Source organism: Nerophis ophidion, linkage group LG05 (genome assembly GCF_033978795.1).
Source record: "Nerophis ophidion isolate RoL-2023_Sa linkage group LG05, RoL_Noph_v1.0, whole genome shotgun sequence".
Lineage (NCBI taxonomy): Eukaryota > Metazoa > Chordata > Actinopteri > Syngnathiformes > Syngnathidae > Nerophis > Nerophis ophidion.
The window spans coordinates 23,740,444-23,761,288 of record NC_084615.1 but is presented as its reverse complement, the minus strand read 5'-3'; the positions used below and the strand labels follow the sequence as shown (position 1 = coordinate 23,761,288).

At 40.2% G+C, this 20,845-nt stretch overlaps 1 protein-coding gene across 2 annotated transcripts in view; it reads right to left on the bottom strand.

Moving 5' to 3' along the window:
* The window catches only part of pmt (phosphoethanolamine methyltransferase), a 45,085-nt gene that overhangs the window by 1,799 nt on the left and 22,441 nt on the right, over positions 1-20,845 (bottom strand). For both annotated transcript variants that reach the window (XM_061900340.1, XM_061900339.1), the window contains exons 4-10: positions 20,460-20,596; positions 16,736-16,887; positions 16,028-16,216; positions 7,495-7,584; positions 7,292-7,381; positions 7,094-7,216; positions 6,894-7,025 (exon numbers count right to left, since the gene is read on the bottom strand). In XM_061900340.1, coding sequence (XP_061756324.1) covers positions 6,894-7,025; positions 7,094-7,216; positions 7,292-7,381; positions 7,495-7,584; positions 16,028-16,216; positions 16,736-16,887; positions 20,460-20,596 — 913 coding nt within the window. The remainder of the gene's footprint in view (positions 1-6,893; positions 7,026-7,093; positions 7,217-7,291; positions 7,382-7,494; positions 7,585-16,027; positions 16,217-16,735; positions 16,888-20,459; positions 20,597-20,845) is intronic.

Below are 20,845 nucleotides of genomic sequence, written 5' to 3'. Positions count from 1 at the left end.
GGATGGGGCGAAATCAACAATTTGTAAGCAAATTGTCGAACAGTTTTGGAACAACATTCTTCAACGAGCTATTGCAAGGAATTTGGGGATTTTACCATCTACGGTCCGTAAAATCATCAAAAGGTTCAGAGAATCTGGAGGAAATCATTGCATGTAAGCGATGATATTACGGACCTCTGATCCCTCAGGCGGTACTGCATCAAAAACCGACATCAGTGTGTAAAGGATATCACCACATGGGCTCAGGAACACTTCATAAAACCACTGTCAGTAACTACAGTTGGTCGCTACAACTGTAAATGCAAGTTAAAACTCTGCTATGCAAAGCAAAACCCATTTATCAACAACACCCAGGAACGCCGCTGGTTTCGCTGGGCCCGAGCTCATCCAAAATGGACTGATGCAAAGTGGAAAAGTGTTCTTTGGTCTGACGAGTCCACATTTCAAATTATATTTGGAAACTGTGGACGTGGTGTCCTCCGGAACAAAGAGGAAAATAATCATCCGGATTGTTATAGGCGCAAAGTTCAAAAGCCAGCATCTGTGATGGTATGGGGGTGTATTAGTGCCCAAGGCATGGGTAACTTACACATCTGTGAAAGCACCATTATCGCTGAATGGTCCATACAGGTTTTGGAGCAACATGTGTTGTCATCCAAGCAACGTTATCATGGACGCCCCTGCTTATTTCAGCAAGACAATGCCAAGCCATGTGTTAAAACAGCCTAACTTCGTAGTAAAATAGTGCGGGTACTTTCCTGGCCCACCTGCAGTCCAGACCTGTCTCCCATCGAAAATGTGTGGCGCAATATGAAGCGTAAAATACGACTGTTGAACGACTGAAGCTCTACATAAAACAAGAATGGGAAAGAATTCCACTTTTAAAGCTTCAACAATTAGTTTCCTCAGTTCCCAAATGTTTATTGAGTGTTGTTAAAAGAAAAGGTGATGTGACACAGTGGTGAACATGCCCTTTCCCAACTACTTTGGCACGTGTTGCAGCCATGAAATTCTAAGTTAATTATTATTTGCAAAAAAAAAAAAGTTTATGAGTTTGAACATCAAATATCTTGTTTTTGTAGTGCATTCAATTGAATATGGGTTGAAAAGGATTTGCAAATCATTGTATTCTGTTTATATTTACATTTAACACAATTTCCCAACTCATACGGAAACGGGGTTTGTACAATTTGCACATCTAAATAATAGAAGATGAGCCAGTTCACTGCAGATGGAAATGAGCTATTTAGCTATAATCTGTTAGGGAATTTATCGGTCTTTTGAGTTTAATGTTTCTGTGCATTGTCCCTTCAAATAAAGAATAAACTAAACTATAATCTCCAGGAGCCCAAATGGGCTTTCTGACATTGTTTATATCATCTAAACTAAATATCCAGAAGTATAAGGATCTATCGGGACATAAAGCTGAGGGCTTTGCGCACTCTAGTGGACAAAACGTGTAATTGCGACACAAGCATAATCTGTCATTTCTCGTGTATTATGTGCTAGTGAGAGCAGGCCAGATGGGAAATGACAAAATATCATATCAGAAGTTTCAATTAATTGTATTTTGAGAGAAAATAATGTACAGATGTTTTTCAGGAAATCTGTCATTACTGCTGTTTAGTTTTACTTCCTGTCCAGCTACATGGGTAACATTAGCTGTGATGCTAACGGTGCGTTGTCAGTGGTAATATGAGAGAAAGAAGTTGCCAATCTAGTAACAAATGGAGGAATAATTAATTCCCAAGAAAAACAGCACGGAGTGCATCGTCTGGCGGTGGTTTGGCTTCAAGCGGTAATATGTTGAACAATTATGCAGCAAAAGCGTTGCTACAAAAAGTAGCAGCACTGCTAATTTTTAGCATCATTTGAAAAGTCACCCGCTAGAGCAGGGGTGTCGAACTCAAATACAGAGTGGGCCAAAATTTAAAATGGAACAAAGCCGCGGGCCAAGGTTGAATAAATTAACCTTTTAAGAGGGATCCAAAAAAATTTTGCATTGAATATTGAACAAACAAAATTGGAGGGGGGTTGGTGGTAGCGGGGGTGTATATTATAACATCCCGGAAGAGTTGGTGCTGCAAGGGGTTCTGGGTATTACGTGTGTTACGGTGCAGATGTTCTCCCGAAATGTGTTTTTCATTCTTGTTTGGTGTGGCTTCACAGTGTGATGCATATTTGTAACACTGTTAAAGTCCTTTTATACGGCCACCCCCAGTGTAACCTGTATGGCTGTTGACTAAGTATGCCTTGCATTCGTTCGTGTGTGTTAAAGCCGCAGATATTATGTGACTGGGCCGGCACATTGTTTCTATGGCGGAAAAGCGGACGTGACAACAGGTTGTAGAGGACGCTAAAGGCAGTGCCTTTGAGGCACGCCCCCAGTATTGTTGTCCGAGTGGAAATCGGGAGAAATTCGGAAGAATTGTTGCCCCGGGAGATTTACGGGAGGGGCAGTGAAATTCGGGAGGGTTGGCAAATGCGTTGTTACAGCGGCACCGCCCCTGTATAATACCGGCGGGCCAGCTCTAATCTTAATTTGATATTACCTCAAGGGCCAAATGAAATCACACGGCGGGCCAAATTTGGCCCACGGGCCAGAGTTTGACACCCATGCGCTAGAGAATGAAGAGTGCTTACAACTCCGCATGTCAACATCTCTGTTTGGTGCCACACCAACAAAATGCCGAAGCAACAATTTCTAGATCAACACCATATTAAACAAAAAAATCAACAACAGAAGGAGATAATGTCCGCAGGAACCTACCACATAGCGAAGGATAAACACTGTTTGATTTCCTGTGATGCAGTTCATTTTTATATAACAGTTTTTTAAATATCTTGTGTGACATCATGCACAAAAGTGCACTTTATTTGTTTTTAACTATTGTGGTGGCGTTTTGTACAAAAGTGCACTTTAATTTAGTGTTGTTTTGATTTTTCATCTTAGTGACATCATGCACTAAAGTTCACTCATAGCTTGTTTTAAAATGTCTCTGACAATCTTGCACTTTCTGTTTTGGAAATGACATGAATGTTTGTGCCACTGCTTAATAACTGTTTAATAAATACAGTTTTGGTAAATTGATTTAGTTGTGATTTCCCTCTGTGCATGAAAGTTTAAAATGAGCATATATTAATGCGGTATGAACAATAATGTTTTAATGTAGACGCATAGAATCATCATACTGCTGTGATTATATGATTCAAGTGTTCATTCAAGGCTAAGGCTAAAATATCGCGATATATGTCGTGAATCGTGACATGGCCCAAAAATATTGAGATAATAATAAAAGGCCATATCGCGCAGCCCTAGTACACATACTGTTAACGCTGGTCATGTCATGATCTGTGGTCTGGATCATGGTTTTTTGTTATTTTCTGTTTAAGACTCCGGTTCCTGTTTGTGCAGTTCTGAGTTGGTTACCATAGCTACTTATTATTTTCACCTGCCGCTTGTGTTCCGGACGTGCACCTGTTTGTAATCACTGACATTATTCCTTTTCCAGTGAGTCAGTCTGGCTTATTTATTTGCGTCACGCGACTGCTACGTAAGTTTTTGCTTGTCTCCTAGCCCCAGCTAGTGATCATAGTCTGTGCTGAGTTGTAGCCCTAGCTTCCGATGTGCTCGGCACCTTATCCAGTCGGTCTGTTTTCTCTGTTGTGTCGTTTTATTATTAAATCAAGTCATTACCTGCAAGTCCTGTCCGGATTTGTCCTTTTTACATCCTGGGAGAACAAACCCCCATCATCATGCGACCCGATCGTGACTTGGAATATTTGACAAGAAAATAGAGCTTTTCATGCAGTTGTTTTTAAGTTTTGTGTGTTTTTTGGCAGCTCATTTCCTCGCATTTGTTTGTTTTTTGTTTCTTTTTAATCCTGCTGCATTCATGGTAGAGATGCGCGGATAGGCAATTATATCATCCGCAACCGCATCACCAAAGTCGTCATCCACCCGCCGTCCACCCGAACCAACATTTTATCAGAACCGCAACCGCCCGCCACCCGCCCGCTGAAACACACCAGAGGTCGGCCACCTTTACCACTCACAGAGCTATTTAAACCCGTTTCACAGAGAATTGAAGACAATTGGAGCCGCTAACGTTCTCGCGAATATCCAATTGGGGTTCATCCTGATGACAAGAATATGGGCGTGCTGTGAAGCCATTGCCTTTGACACCTTCAACAACATGTACAAACCGTTTGTTAGTCCGGCAACAAGATTGAAAGGCATACTGGGTGATACAGAGTACACTGATGGTTGTGATATAAACAACTTTAACACTTACTAATATGCGCCACGCTGTGACGCCACACCAAACAAGATTGACAAACACATTTCGGGAGAACATCCTCACAGTAACACAACATTAACGCAACACAACAAATACCCAGAATCCTTTGTATCCGTGACAGTTCTTGAATATATTCTACACCCCCGCGCCCCCAACCCCACCCACCTTACCGACGCACGGGTGGGGGGGTGGCGGGGTTTGCTGCTAGCGGGGTGTATAAAATAGTCAGGAAGTGTCATGGATACAAAGGATTCTGGGTATTTGTTGTGTTGCGTTTATGTTGTGTTACTGGGAGGATGTTCTCCCGAAATGTGTTTGTCAATCTTGTTTGGTGTGGCTTCACAGCGTGGCGCATATTACTAAGAGTGTTAAAATTGTTTATATCACAACCATTAGTGTACTCTGTGTCACCCAGTATGCCTTGCAGTCGTGTGCGTGTCGCCGCGGAAGCCACACACAACATGTTGCTGGACTGACAAGTAGATCGTACACGCTGTAGAAGGCGACAAAGCCAATGGCTTCATAGCACGCCCTAATACTTATTATCTGGGTGACTGCCGGCAGTCATTCTAGAGAATATTAGCGTCTCCTATTGACTTCTTCGCTTTGTGACACGGGTCTTAAATGGCTCTTTAAATGGCAAAGGATACCGATCCAAGAACTATGTATATCAAATATTTCCGGATGGTTCAACCGCCACCCGCCCGAATCTAATTAAAATCTATTTTTTCGTCATGTCACCCGCCCGACCCGCGGTTTATCCGCGGACTCCGCAGATGAGACCGCAAACCGCGCATCTCTAATTCATGGGATTGCTTCACCTTTAATATTGCAGAATTGTCAATCAATCAATCAATCAATGATTATTTATATAGCCCTAAATCACTAGTGTCTCAAAGGGCTGCACAAATTGTCCCATTGCATGCTGTCGATGGTGTTTGTGTGTGACTGGGTTTGAAATGCTTTGGACGTATTTTTGTCCGCCACAGTTTAGCAATAGGGAATAAGCGATAGAAAATGGATGGATGGATAATGTAATTCATTAAAGGGGAACATTATCACAATTTCAAAAGGGTTAAAAACAATAAAAATCAGTTCCCTGTGGCTTGTTGTATTTTTGGAAGTTTTTTTCTAAATATCCCTAAAAAAAGCTTTAAAGGGCTTGATTTTCGCTATTCGCGATGCGACTATCCATTTCCCTGTGACGTCATACAGTGCTGCCAATGTAAACAAACAATGGCAGATACCACAGCAAGATATAGCGACATTAGCTCGGATTCAGACTCGGATTTCAGCGGTTTAAGCGATTCAACAGATTACGCATGTATTGAAACGGATGGTTGGAGTATGAAAGTATTGAAGAAGAAACTGAAGCTATTGAGCGAATAGCTATTGATGCTATTCATAGCCATAGCATGCCCGAATAGCTGCGTTAGCATCAGCGGTAAAATGTGCGGACCAAACGATCAGGACTTTCGCATCTCATGACACTGGAGCAACTCAAATCCTTCGATTGGTAAATGTTTTTTTCGCATTAAATGTGGGTGGAAGCAAACATAATATAGTTGCAAATGCATCTGCAGGTTATCCATACATCTCTGTGCCATGTCGCTTTAGCACCGCCGGTAAATAGCATGTTAGCATCAATTAGCGTAGCATTTTAGCATCGATTAGCTGGCAGTCAACATTAACAAAACTCACCTTTGTGAATTCGTTGACTTTATAGTTGCAAATTCATCTGCAGGTTATCCATTCATCTCTGTGCCAGGTCTTCTTTAGCACCGCCAGTAAATAGCATGTTAGCGTCGATTAGCATAGAATGTTAGCATCGATTAGCTGGCAGTCACGCCGCGACCAAATATGTCTGATTAGCACATAAGTCAACATCAACAAAACTCACCTTTGTGATTTCGTTGACTTTATCGTTGCAAATGCATTTGTAGGTTATCCATACATCTCTGTGCCATGTCTGTCATCGCCGGTAAAATGTGGAGACACTCTGGCACATTCAATGGGGGTCTGGCGGCAGACACTTTCGCATCTTTGGGCCAGTGGTGCAGCTTGAATCCCTCCCTGTTAGTGTTGTTACACCCTCCGACAACACACCGGCGAGGCATGATGTTTCCAAAGTTCCAAAAAATGGTCAAAAAAACGGAAAATAACAGAGCTGAGACCCAATGTTTGCAATGTGTTGAAAATGAAAATGGCGGCTGTATTACCTCGGAGACGTCACGTTCTGACGTCATCGCAAAAAGAGCAATAAACAGAAAGGCGTTTAATTAGCCAAAATTCACCCCTTTAGAGTTCGGAAATCAGTTAAAAAAAGATTTTTATTTTTTTCTGCACCATCAAGGTATATATAGACGCTTACATATGTCTGGTGATAATGTTCCCCTCTAACTATGTTCAGACTGACTCTTTGATCTCACGAGATGGAACAAAGTGTCCGGGTTTGTGCTGAAAACAAAGTTTAGTTGTACTTGTGCAATGACAATAAAGTCCTATCCTAATAAAGTCCTATCCTATCCGTTGGTGTGTTATTTACACACGAAGAGCAAACAAAGTCGTCTCAGGACATCATCACACGGTTACCTTTCCATACTGTGATGGCGTGTAGAGGATGTAGCCTCGCTGTTTGACGTAGGTCTCAAACGGCGCAGTCCATGGCTTCTCCCCGCAGCAGTAGTCGCTGATAAGCAGCTGACCTCCAGGCTTTAACCAGGACTAGACATACAGGGAGCGTGCGTTGAACACAATTCTGGTGAAGTTGCGAGGCATGAAAACATTCTTACATGGAAGCATTTAAAGAGCGCCAGCTTGTCTGCGATGTGCAGGATCGTGTCTCTGCTGTAGATGACATCAAAGGAACCCTCAGAGAACGTCCTCTTAGTGGCGTCAGACACCTCAAATTCAACCTACACCAGAATATTCATCATTAGACCTCAGATTCCACATGTACTTGCACTATTGTCTGTATCAGCTTTACATACCGATGGCAGCCTCTCAGCCAGCGCCCTCTCCATGGCGATGTCCACCATATTCTCTGACAGGTCCATGCCGAGGACCTTTACTTGGAACGTCTGAAATTATAAATATATTTCACAGTAAAAAAAAAAAATTGCATAAGTAATATTATTACGGTATGTCATCATTATTATGTGGCATCAGGTGGCGCTGTCCTGGGCTCATTCACCTTTGCCATGTAGAAGTCTCCTCCACCGATGCCACAGCCAACATCCAGAACCTTCTGACCAGGTTGCAAGTTGAGCATGTCTACAAACTCCTGTTGATAGAAAGTCACCATCAACTAAAAATAGTCAGTAGATTTTACAGAAAAAAGAAAAAAGAAAAAATGTAGCATTAAAAAAGTGGTACACTGATAAAGCTTAACTTAACAATAACAATCCACAAGGTAAATGAGTAATAGAGGTAATATAGTTTGCTTCTTGTTCTTCCCCTCCGTTTATCTGTTTTCTTTTGTAATTCAAGTTATCATTACATATATGTATAATTGCATTTGAATCAATTGTATAGTTCGGGGGTTTGGCAACAAGCGGCTCTTTAGCGCCGCCCTAGTGGCTCTCAGGAGATTTTTCAAAAATATACTGTATGAAAAATGGAAAAAGATGAGGGGGAAAAAAAAACATATATTTTGTTTTTATATGGTTTCTGTAGGAGGACACACATGACACAAACCTCCCTAATTGTTATAAAGCACACTGTTTGTATTAAACATGCTTCACTGATTCGAGTATATGGCGAGCGCCGTTTTGTCCTACTAATTTTGGCGGTCCTTGAACTCACCGTAGTTTGTTCACATGTATAACTTTCTCCGACTTTCCAAGACGTGTTTTATGCCACTTCTTTTTCTGTCTCATTTTGTCCACCAAACTTTTAACTTTGTGTATGAATACACAAAGGTGAGTTTTGTTGATGTAATTGACTTGTGTGGAGAGCTAATCAGACATATTTGGTCACTGCATGACTGCAAGCTAATCGATGTTAACATGCTTTTTAGGCTAGCTGTATGTACATATCGCATCATTATGCCTCATTTGTAGCTATATTTGAGCTCATTTAGTTTCCTTTAAGTCCTCATAATTCAATTTATATCTGTATGTAAAAGGGCTTTTAATTTTTTGTGGCTCCAGACGGATTTGTTTTTGTATTTTTGGTCCAATATGGCTCTTTCAACATCTTAGGTTGCCGACCCCTGGTATATTTGATAATAGAGGTAATTATTGTTATTATTCATTAGCTATACTACTATTTGTGTTATTTCTATTGCACCATTTGTAGAGTAATAATGTTCATTGTTGTCAGAAAAATTGTATGTAAATTACCCAAAAACTTTCCGTTCTCTGAGTGAACAGAAAAAAGCTGTCTTTGTTGCACCAAGGCTTGGAAAATTTTGCTGTTTACGATGGGAGGAGCCGGGAGGGGTTATCTATTTTGATCCAAGACCTGCCCAAGCTCGATCAAGGACCAGTCCAAGCCAGAGGCATCTTTTTCTTTTGTGTTGATGTGACCGACTTGGGGGCTACACTTGGGACCATATTATATCAATATAATGATTTTATATATATATATATATATATATATATATATATATATATATATATACATATATATATATATATATATATATATATATATATATATATATATATATGTATATAAAATGATTGGTTATTAAGAGCCTGCGATCCAGAGAGGGACAAGCGGTAGAAAATGGATGAATGGAGTATTAAGAGTGTGTGAAAGTTTAACTTCTACCTTGTTTAAAAACCCAGTTTCCATAAGAGTTGGAAAATTGTGTTAGATGTATATATAAACATAATTAAATGATTTGCAAATCATTTTCAACCCATATTCAATTGAATGCACTACAAAGACGGCATATAGGGGCGGCATAGCTCGGTTGGTGGAGCGGCCATGCCAGCAACTTGAGGGTTGCAGGTTCGATTCCCGCTTCCGCCATCCTAGTCACTGCCATTGTGTCCTTGGGCAAGACACTTTACCCACCTGCTCCCAGTGCCACCCACACTGGTTTAAATGTAACTTAGATATTGGGTTTCACTATGTAAAGCGCTTTGAGTCGCTAGAGAAAAGCGCTATATAAATATACTTCACTTCACAAAGACAAGATATTTGATGTTCAAACTCAAAAACTTGATTTTTTTTTTTTTTTTTGCAAATAACAATTAAATTTGAATTTCATGGTTGCAACACGTGCCAAAGTAGTTGGGAAAGGGCATGTTCACCACTGTGTTACATTACCTTTTCTTTTAAGAACACTCAAACATTTGGGAACTGAGGTAACTAATTGTTGAAGCTTTGAAAGTGGAATTATTTCCCATTCGTGATTTATGTAGAGCTTCAGTCATTCAACAGTGCGCAGTCTACGCTGTCGTATTTTACGCTTCATAATGCTCCACAAATTTTCGATGGGAGACAGGTCTGGACTGCGGGAGGGCCAGGAAAGTACCCGCACTCTTTTACTACGAAGCCGCACTGTTGTAACACGTGACTTGGCATTGTCTTGCTGAAATAAACAGGGGCGTCCATGATAACGTTGCTTGGATGACAACATACTGTATGTTGCTCCAAAACCTGTATGTACATTTCAGCATTAATGGTGCTTTCACAGATGTGTAAGTTACCCATGCCTTGGGCACTAATACACCCCCATACCCTCACAGATGCTGGCTTTTGAACTTTGCGCCTATAACAATCCGGATGGTTATTTTCCTTTTTGTTCCGGAGGACACCACGTCCACAGTTTCCAAATATAATTGGAAATGTGGACTCATCAGACCACAGAACACCTTTCAACTTTGCATCAGTCCATCTTAGCTGAGCTCGGGCCCAGCCAAGCCAGCGGCATTTCAGGGTGTTGTTCATAAATGGGTTTGGCTTTGTATAGTAGAGTTTTAACTTGCACTTACAGATGTAGCGACAAATTGTAGTTACTGACAGTGGTTTTAGGAAGTGTTCCTTAGTCCATGTGGTGATATCCTTTACACGCTGATGTCTGTTTTTGAGGCAGGACAACCTGTGGGGTTAAAGGTCTGTAATATCATCGCTTACGTGCAGTGATTTCTCCCAGATTCTCTGAACGTTTGGAGGATTTCACCGACCGTAGATGGTAAAATCCCTAAATTCCTTGCAATAGCTCGTTGAGAAATGTTGTTCTAAAACTGTTCGACAATTTGCTTACAAAGTGGTGACCCTCCCCCCATCCTTATTTGTGAATTACTGAGCATTTCATGGAAGCTGCTTTTATACCCAATCATGGCACCCACCTGTTCCCAATTAGCCTGCAAACCTGTGGGATGTTCCAAACAAGTGTTTGATGAGCATTCCTCAACTTTATCAGTATTTATTGCCACCTTTCCCAACTTCTTTGTCACGTGTTGCTGGCATCAAATTCCAAAGGTAATGATTATTTGCAAAAAAAAAATGTTTATCAGTTTAAACATCAAATATCTTGTCTTTGTAGCATATTCAATTGAATATGGGTTGAAAATGATTTGCAAATCATTGTATTAAGTTTATATTTACATCTAACACAATTTCCCAACTCATATGGAAACGGGGTTTGTACTTCCCTGACGACCTCCTTAAAATTTTGTTATCAATCAGTAATAGCAAGCAGCTAAAACGTGCCAAAAAGAGTGTAAAAATAGTGTTTTGCATGTTTCCCCTCATGCATTGTAATGGATTTAAATGGGTGTAATTTAGAATTTGTTTATGGTGCGTGTACGTTTTTGTAATACCCACAAAGTTCAGTCAGCAGGTTGTGTTATGTTGTGAGACCGTGTGCGTTGACGCTTTGTGTTGAGTGGATTTTTTTTTTTGCGTCATGACTCGGAAAGGTTGTTTGGAATTTGTCATATAAGTAAATGCTATGCTATGATCACTTTAAATCACATTTCCTGTTCATTGACTTGAATCACTTATGTTGTCCTCAAGATGGCAGTAAAGTTGCTGCTGCAATTAGACTTTCAAATAGTTAAAATGTATGAATAACACATTCCTGACTAAACTTGTGATGTCGCATGTGTTAAGATCCGTACTCCGATCTTCCCATATTATGGTTTATTGTTGCATTTTAATACCCTCATACTTCCTGTTTAGTCATTACCATGGTTACTCATCAATTCACCTGCTGCTCACGGCACCGCACACCTGCTACAGATAATCACCGTCACTTTATAAGCCGTCCTCTTTTGTCTGTTCAGCCTGGGTTCATGATATGCTTTTCACGCAACGAGTTACGCCTGCAATACTCTCATGTATGTATATTCTCGCTAAGCTTTTCACGCTAGCCATTGTTAATTCCAGTTCTCATGCTGAAGGTTTTGTTTTCTCTTTTGTACCTACGGGTCAGTTTAGTTTGTATTTTGTATCACCTAGTTCTCATACTAGCGTCTTTGGTTTACTTTTGTTAGCTCCAGTGTTTTGTTTCTTAGATCCTTGTTGTAGAATAAATCTGTTAAAACTTACCTTTACTGTGTTCAATTTTGACGCATCCTCGAGGGAATCGAACCCGGTACCACGATGCCACACAGGTGTAACAGCGTGGGCCAGATTGAATACGTCGGCGGGTCACATGGCCTTTAGTTTGGACGCCCTGATTTACAGTAATGCATAGTAAAAACAGATTTTACGGTTTAAAAAAAAAAAAAGACCTGGCAGCTCAGTCGCCAGCAAAATAGAAGTAGTGCTGTTTTTCCATTTACAGTAATGCACTGTAAAAATAACAACCGCAGATTTTCAGGGGGGAAAACTGGCAGCTTGGTCGCCAGAATTTTACCGTATGGGTTAGGGTTACGGTGGTAGCGTTTTTGCCGATTGAACTGACAGTTTTTTTTTTTTTTTACTGTGAACTCGATATAATTTTTTTTGCAGTGGACTAGTGTATAGATTAGGTTATTTCATAACTAAAAAAAATACTTTTATATTCTGGTGCCTACCTGAGCTAAGCAAATGTCAGACTTATTCCAATGTGAATGGCTACTGACAATACAAAAGTGCCAGCGATGTGAACCACTATCCTGTTTTTTTCTTTCATTTGATCATTTTTCATTGGGAACACTTAAGACTTTTGTACAGTGGCCTGGAAGTGCAACACACTCAAACATTTTATGAAAACACTATTACAATTGTAGGAAACATAAAAACAAAAGCGGAAACAACTTACAATTTTCTTGTAAGGTGTTAGTTTTTGGGACAAGCTTTACAGTGAAATAACACATTTTATATCTCTTTCTGTATCCAAGAAAATGTAAAAATCATGATCATGAAAAGATATGACAGAGTAGAATTATCCATCCATCCATCCATTTTCTACCGCTTATTCCCTTTTGGGGTCGCTGGTGCCTATCTCAGCTACAATCGGGGGGAAGGCAGGGTACGCCCTGGACAAGTCGCCAATTCATCACAGGGCCAACACAGTTAGACAGACAACAGTTACACACTAGGGCCAATTTAGTGTTGCCAATCAACCTATCCCCAGGTGCATGTCTTTGGAAGTGGGAGGAAGCCGGAGTACCCGGAGGGAACCCACGCATTCACGGGGAGGACATGCAAACTCCACACAGAAAGATCCCAAGCCCGGGTTTGAACCCCGGACTACTAGGACCTTTGTATTGTGAGGCAGACGCACTAACCCCTGTTCCACCGTGCTGCCCCAGAGTAGAATTATCTCTTCATTATTGGTTTGAATCTTTCTTCCATCCATTTTCTACCGCTAGTCCCGTTCAGGGTTGCGGGGGGCGCTGGTGCAATCGGGCGGAAGGCGGGGTACACCCTGGACAAGTCGCCACCTCATCGCAGGGCCAACACAGATCTTGTAAAATGAAAATATGGTTGACTACAAAGTCAATTGTTGTATTTGTGAAAATATTATATATTTTTAACTTCTTTCTGCTCCTTTTCATTCATATTGTACTTTAATGTTATGTTGATTGATTTATTTTTATTTTATTCTTGTTAGATTTTTTTGTATGAATGAAATAAATAAGTGAACTGAACTAAACCGAAAAGGGAATGTCCCAAATCAGAGATTGACAGCTGAATCAACCAATCAGCCATGAACAAAATTATTGGTCCACTGAGCTGTCAATCTGTGATTTGAGACATCCCCCCGTCAATCAATGAAATTGTAAGTTGTTTACGCTTTTATGTTTTATGTAAAGGGTTTTGTCCTATGTTTTTTGTATTTTCTGAAAATGTAGTGTTTTGTCTTAATTTTTTTGTGTTTTATGAAATTGTAAAGTGTTTTGTCCTATGTTTTTTGTATGTTCTGAAAATGTAATGTTTTGTCCTATGTTTTTGTGTTTTATGAAATTGTAATGTGTTTTGTCTTTTGTTTTGGTTTTATAAAAATGTAAGGTGTTTTGTCTTTTGTTTTTTTCTAAAAATGGAAAGCGGTGTGTCCTATGTTTTTTGTATTTTCTGAAAATGTAGTGTTTTGTCATATGTTTTTGTGTTTTATGAAATTGTTAGGTGTTTTGTCATATGTTTTTGTATATTCTGAAAATGTAAAGTGTTTGGCCAATTTTTTTTGTATTTTCTGAAAATGTAAAGTGTTTTGTCTTGTGTTTTTGTGTTTTATGAAATTGTAAAACGTTTTGTCTTTTGTTTGTGTTTTATAAAAATTGAATGTGTTTTGTCTTTTGTTTTTTTCTGAAAATGTAAAGTGGTTTGTCCTATGTTTTTGTGTTTAATTAAATTTTAAGTGTGTTGTGTTTTTTTTTTGGTGTGTTTTATGAAAATGTAGTTGTGGAGGGGGGCGTGGCCTGCGGCGAACGGGGTGTGCCAGACCGGCCTCGAAAACAGCGACAGGTGCGTAGATGGCCCAGGTGGGCTTTGTTATCTAATCACCTGTCGCCTTTATTGGCAGCAGCCAGGATGAGACAAGTGGTTGGAGTTGGAGGTGCTGCTGGTGATGATCAGCTCACGTTAGCGCAGAAAGCAGATGTTGCCAAGCTTCAGCAGCACTTTTCTGATATGTTCTCCCCTCGAACCTCATCCAACGTCACATTGGGACCAGCCCGGGTGTTACGGTGCGGTCTCGGCCCTACAGGCTCCCCGAACACAAACGCAAAGTGGTTCGGGACAAATAAAAATTTATGCAGGAGTTAGGGGTAATACAAGAGTCACACAGTGCGTGGTGCAGACCTATCGTTCTGGTAGGGAAGAAGGATTGGTCTGTGCGGTTCTGTGTGGATTACCGCAAGATAAATGAAGTGTCACGTTATGAAGCCTACCCAATACCCCAAGTCGATGGGCTCCTGGATCGGCTGGGCACTGCTCGTTTTTTCACGACACTGGATTTGACCAAGGGCTACTGGCAGATTCCCTTGTCACCAGAGTCTAAGGAAACAAGGCTTCCCGGCCTGCGTCTGGCGGCGGAGGTGTGCGGATGGGGTCGTGGCCTGCGGCGGAACGGGTTGTGCCAGGACAGGCCTCCAAGACAGCGACAGGTGTGTAGATGGCCCAGGTGGGCATTGTTATCCGGGATGAGACAAGTGGTTGGAGTTGGAGGTGCTGCTGGGCGAACGCAGAAGAAAAAAACCTTTTGCTGAAAAGCAAAAAGCCTGCACTAATGGATGAAAATAAAACAGTGTTACACCCTGCATTCCGGGCTCTCCTGGCAGTGTGTGGTGATCTGAAGAACCCACTAGAGGGCAACCTCTACAGTAGTGTTTTATCCTATTTTTTTTGTTTTTAAAAATGACGTGTTTTTTCTTTTGTTTTTGTATTTTCTGAAAAATAAAAATGGTTTTGTCCTATGTTTTGGTTTTATAAAATTTTAAGGTGTTGTCTTCTGTTTTTGTGTTTTATGAAAATGTGTTTTGTTATTTTCCATCCATCCACCCATTTTCTACCACTTGTCCGTTTTTGGGGTCGCAAGGGGCGCTGGAGCCTATTTCAACTGTATCCGGGCGGAAGGCGGGGTGACACCCTGGACAAGTCGCCACCTCATCACAGGGCGTTTTGTTATTTTGTTTTCTGTAATTGTAATTTGTTTCATGAAATGTTACTGTTCTGCACTTCCAGGCCACCGTACGTACGGTGGGGCAAAAAAGTATTTAGTCAGCCACCGATTGTGCAAGTTCTCCCACTGTAATTTTCATCATAGGTACACTTCAACTGTGAGAGACAGAATGTGAAAAAAAATCCAGGAATTCACATTGTAGGAATTTCAAAGAATTTATTTGTAACTGATGGTTGAAAATAAGTATTTGGTCAACCATTCAAAGCTCTCACTGATGGAAGGAGGTTTTGGCTCAAAATCTCACAATACATGGCCCTATTCATTTTTTCCTTAACACGGATCAATCGTCCTGTCCCCTTAGCAGAAAAACAGCCCCAAAGCATGATGTTTCCACCCCCATGTTTCACAGTAGGTATGGTGTTCTTGGGATGCAACTCAGTATTCTTCTTCCTCCAAACACGACGAGTTGAGTTTGTACCAAAATGGATACATGGATGATACAGCAGAGGATTGGGAGAATGTCATGTGGTCAGATGAAATCAAAATAAAACTTTTTTTTTTCTTATTCTGTCTCTCACAGTTGAAGTGTACCTATGATGAAAATTACAGATCTCTGTCATAATTTTAAGTGGGAGTACTTGCACAATCGGTGGCTGACAAAATACTTTTTTTTGCCCCACTGTATGCACCACGAGTCTTTATAGTTTTTTTTTCCAACCTTTGTTGTGCTCGGTCCGCCTGTGCTGACATATCCCGACCCGAACATTTTCTCGTAGCGCAGGATGCCCCTCCTGGTGTACTGCTTGTTGTCCAGGAACTGTTGGAAGCTACTGAATGTGTCCTTGGTGCTTGAAGAGCGTAGGACCTTCTCCAGCAGCCAGCAGATCTGGTTTGGGTTGTTCTTCACCTGGACATGGCAGAAATAATAAATATGTAAACAAAACAAAAAAAACAACAACACTCCAAGTACCACCATAACGACAAAAAACACAGTAGCGTAGTAGGGCTTAGTATTCATTAAACTCCAGTCAGAGTATATCAAGTATATTTATCATTTTTGGACACTGTAACTTTGTGTTAAAGTGTTTGAACAGTAGCACTGTGTTCAAATAAAGAAATATAAAACACTACTTAAAACAAATATTTGGGGTACCACTAGACTGAACTCATGTACCACTAAACCACAGTTTTGAGAGTCCTGGAACTAGAAGTTTCAGTAAGAGGGATAAACACTTTTGTCTTTTTTTTCTGGACCCATTTCCATGATCACTTGTTGCTAGGCAGAATTCATAATAAACAGCGTTTCAGCTTGGCAACATGGCACAGAAAAGACGTGGAGAATCGGCAGCAACACATTCAGACCAAGTAAGACTCCCAAAACAAGCCACAACTCTGCATGAAACAAAAAAGTCAAGTTTTGTAATACCTCAATGTATGTTTGAACCTTTTTTCTCAGCACAACGTCGAAACCAAAGGCATGACCCGCTTGCAGGTCCTCCACTTGGACTGATGTTGTCAGGTGGTTGTACTGGACCTCCGTGCGATAACATGTGGGGTTGAACTCCCGTTTACAGTCACCTGGAGGTGGAAGTTAAAGGATTTGGTATTAGTTACTTTCCAACAAAGTATTAGTAAATTATTTGATTTCTATGCACAATGCATTTTATAAGTTTATTCCACATACCGATTTAATAAAGGTTTTAGGTGTTCCATGCGCATACAAATGTTTGAAGTAACATTTTTCTGTAAGGTTAGATTTCTCCTCTTTTGTTGAGAAGAATTGTTGCACAATCTTCAGTAGCAGTTTATAGTTTATAGTTTGCTTTGTGCATCATTTTGGCAAATTCACAAAATCTTTGAATTTTAATATTTTTTGATTCAATAAATAACAACTTTGACTGTTCTCTATGTCCAACATTACGTAAAATTCTGACTGACCTTTTTTGTAACACGGTAAAATTCTCAAATTCTTTTTCACCAAATACAACATTTAAAAAACACTTGGCACTCAAAGTACCACCATAAAGAACGACATTAAAATACAGTAGCGTATAAGTATTCATAAAAACGAGGCAGAGGTTATATTCAACAAGTATATTTAACATTTTTGTCAAGTCGTAACATTACAGACAGTTAAAAATAGGGCTGGTGGTAGCTGGGTGTATAATGGAGCCCGGAAGAGTCAGGATACATGGGATTCTGGGTATTTGTTCTGTCGTGTTTATGTTGTGTTATAGTGCAGATCTTCTCCTGAAATGTGTTTGTCATTCTTGTTTGGTGTGGGTTCACAGTGTGGCGCATATTAGTAAGAGTGTTAAAGTTGTTTACACGGCCACCCTCAGTGTAACCTGTATTGCTGTTGAATAAGGATGCCTTGCAGTCTCTTACTCGTGTCTGCAATAGCCTCGTCATACAATTCTTTGGGCTGGGAAGCTATTTGTACAAGCAGTAGAGGGCGGTAGCAACATCATGGAATGCCCTTACTATTGCTCATTGGGTGAACACCAGTGTACATTCGAGAGAATAATTACTCTGTATTATTTCACTATAAATTTCAAAAGAGTTATGTGGCTCCCATTGTTTTCTTTACTTTGTGAAACGGGTCGAAATGGCTCTTTGAGTGGTAAAGGTTGCCGACCCCTGTCTTAGTGACATCATGCACAAAAGTGCACTAATAGCTTATTTAAAATGTCTCTGACAAACTTGCACTTTCTGTTTAGGAAATGACATGAATTGTTGTGTCACTGCTTAATAACTGCTTAATAAATACAGTTTTGCTAAATTAGTTAGGATTTCCCTCTCTGCATGAAAGTTTAAAATGAGCATATATTACTGCAGTATGAAGAAGAATGTTTCAATGTGGACACATAGAATCATCATACTGCTGTGATTATATGCATCAAGTGTTCATTCAAGGCTAAGGCAAAATATTGCAATATATTTTGTGTATCTTGACATGGCCCAACAATATTGAAATATTACTAAAAGGCCCAGCCCTAGTTGAAAAGGTAACATTGCAGATATGAAACTAAAATACTGTACTTTAAACAAGTGATATTTTTGGCGTACCACTAGATGGAGCCCAAGTACCACAAATGATGCATGTCAAAGCTTGAGAATCACTGCGGAAATTAATCAAGTGCACTTTTGTAGTTATTTCCCCATGGTAACACTAGCAAGCAGGAGAGAATATAAAATGACTTTTGGTCTAGAACATATTTAGCTCTATTCATTATTGACATATTTCTTGCCATTTTTTTGTATGTTTATATATGAGATTTCCAGTTCATTTTACTATCTATTATTGCACCTACAAATGTAATTATTTTTACCTTGTCAATGTCTACTCCGTCTATTTGTATTTAACTTTTTCTTTTACTGTTATGGAATACCATTATTTTAGTTTTACTGAGTTTGAAGGACAGCTTGTTTTAGTCAAACCATCTCTCTAATTTGTTCATCAGAATCAGAATCATCCATCCATCCATTTTCTACCGCTTATTCCCTTTGGGGGTCGGACATACTTTATCAATCCCCGATGGGGAAATTAAAATTTTCAGCAAAATCCCATTCAAGATCAGACAAACATTACAGGGAGACAGAACAGGATCGCTGACGAGTCTGCCAACTTCCGGCGCCCCTTACAAAAAAGGTGAGATACAGGTAAACAAGTGGGGGGAAATGGGAGAAAAAAATAAAAGATTAAAATAAAATAAAATAAAAAAAATTGGTCTAAACCTGGGCCCCTGGAGAGGGGGTCCAGACTGAGGCCAAGGGAAAAAAAACAACTCATAGCCATAGTACACATCTCTCTTACGTGTGTGTAAGAGGGAAACATCAAACATCAAAAAACACAAAGGACATGAAAGACATTAAAGTAGCAGAGCTGATGCAACCAGCCACGTCTACATACAGCTATGAATAAAAAGTAAAATAAAAATATACACTGTGGTGGCCTCTGCGGTGTTCCACGCTGTCGTCTGCTGGAGTGGAGAGAGCATGGCCATGGACAGGAGCAGACCCAACAAAGCAACCAAGAGAGCCGACTCCGCCCTCGATCGCCAACCAACTCTCGGCCAGTGTCCAGTCCGCATGGATGAGCGAGGATACGTCCAAGAAAACTGAGGTGTCCGATACCTGCTCATTCAGCCAAGACACTGTGAAGTTTGTCCATCCTGGCGCTCAGTGCCAGCTCCGCAGCCCTGTCTCTTCATTCCCATTTCCTCCAGTGTCTAAACGGACTCTGGTGTGGCAGAGACCCAGCAGCTGGTCTCCATGGCCAAAAGGCTCCCGGGAGGCAGATCCAGAAGTCCACAAAAAAGCACCGCAGAGGTCACGAAAGTGCCACCCCTTGTCACACAGTCCCAAAGGGTACCAGACCAAAAGGCAAAAAAATATATATATATATTTATATATATATATATATATATATATAAAATAACACATGAAAACAAGAGGGAAACACAAAAGGATGACACAAGAGCACAGAGCTCCTGCCAACATTAGCCACTACAGCTTCTGTTATAATTTTATTAGCTTGTGTATGTTCTCTCCTGAATAAAACTTAGTAGAGTTATGGGAAAATGGTCCTGACTTTAAGTACTTTGTAATTTTACAAATGTCAATTGTATCGGGATTTAACAATTTTGGTCCCGGTAAAGACCCCTGGGGTACGCCGCAATATATACTGTATTTATCGCCGTAGTCATGTGCCTAGTTTCTTGTGTTGATTCCTAGTAGCTTCTTCTAATTTGTTAATTAGGATATTATGATTAATAATTGTGTCAAATGCTTTTGTTAGACCCCTAAACACTGCAGCTACGCACTGTTTACCATGTATAACATTGGCAATTATTTTGATTTATGCTATCAAGGTTGAGCTGTTAGCTTTGTATCCGGATTGGTTGCCCACTTTGGAGAATATACTGTCGAAAAATTAGACAGTAATTTTCATAAACGTACAAACAACTTATTATGTCTATGTTTGAATGTTTAACTGAGTTCCCGACCTCAAGTTTGTTACTTGTGATCCACTTGTTCGGTGACGGTAAGCGGCGATATAAAAAATGGTCGCACTTGCAAAAACACAATATTTTTGACAGAAACGGTGAAAAAAGTTTGACAAGCGTTGATACTGGCTTATGGCGTACCTGAGCGGTAGTTGCAAGACTCCCTGAAGAAGAGCAAGCCACCGGGCCGCAACCACGTCAGCATTTTCTTCAGCAACACAAGCAGCTCGTCATCGCTGAGGTACATCAGCAGCCAGTTGGAGAAAATGAAGTCAAAACTGCGGACGGAAACCTTGCATGAAGTCCACACATAAACAGCTTCAGATGTTTGAAAAATAAATCAGATTAATCGCTCTCAAACTGTGATTAATCATACAGGAACATTAATCATGATTAATCACAGGTTATTATAACATTCCCTTAATAAAATACCCCAATATTTGGATACAAAAGCAATTTGTTAAGTCAGAATGGAACATATTTAAATGTTTTACTGAATTGCAAGTCCTTGATTTGCTCAAACCCTG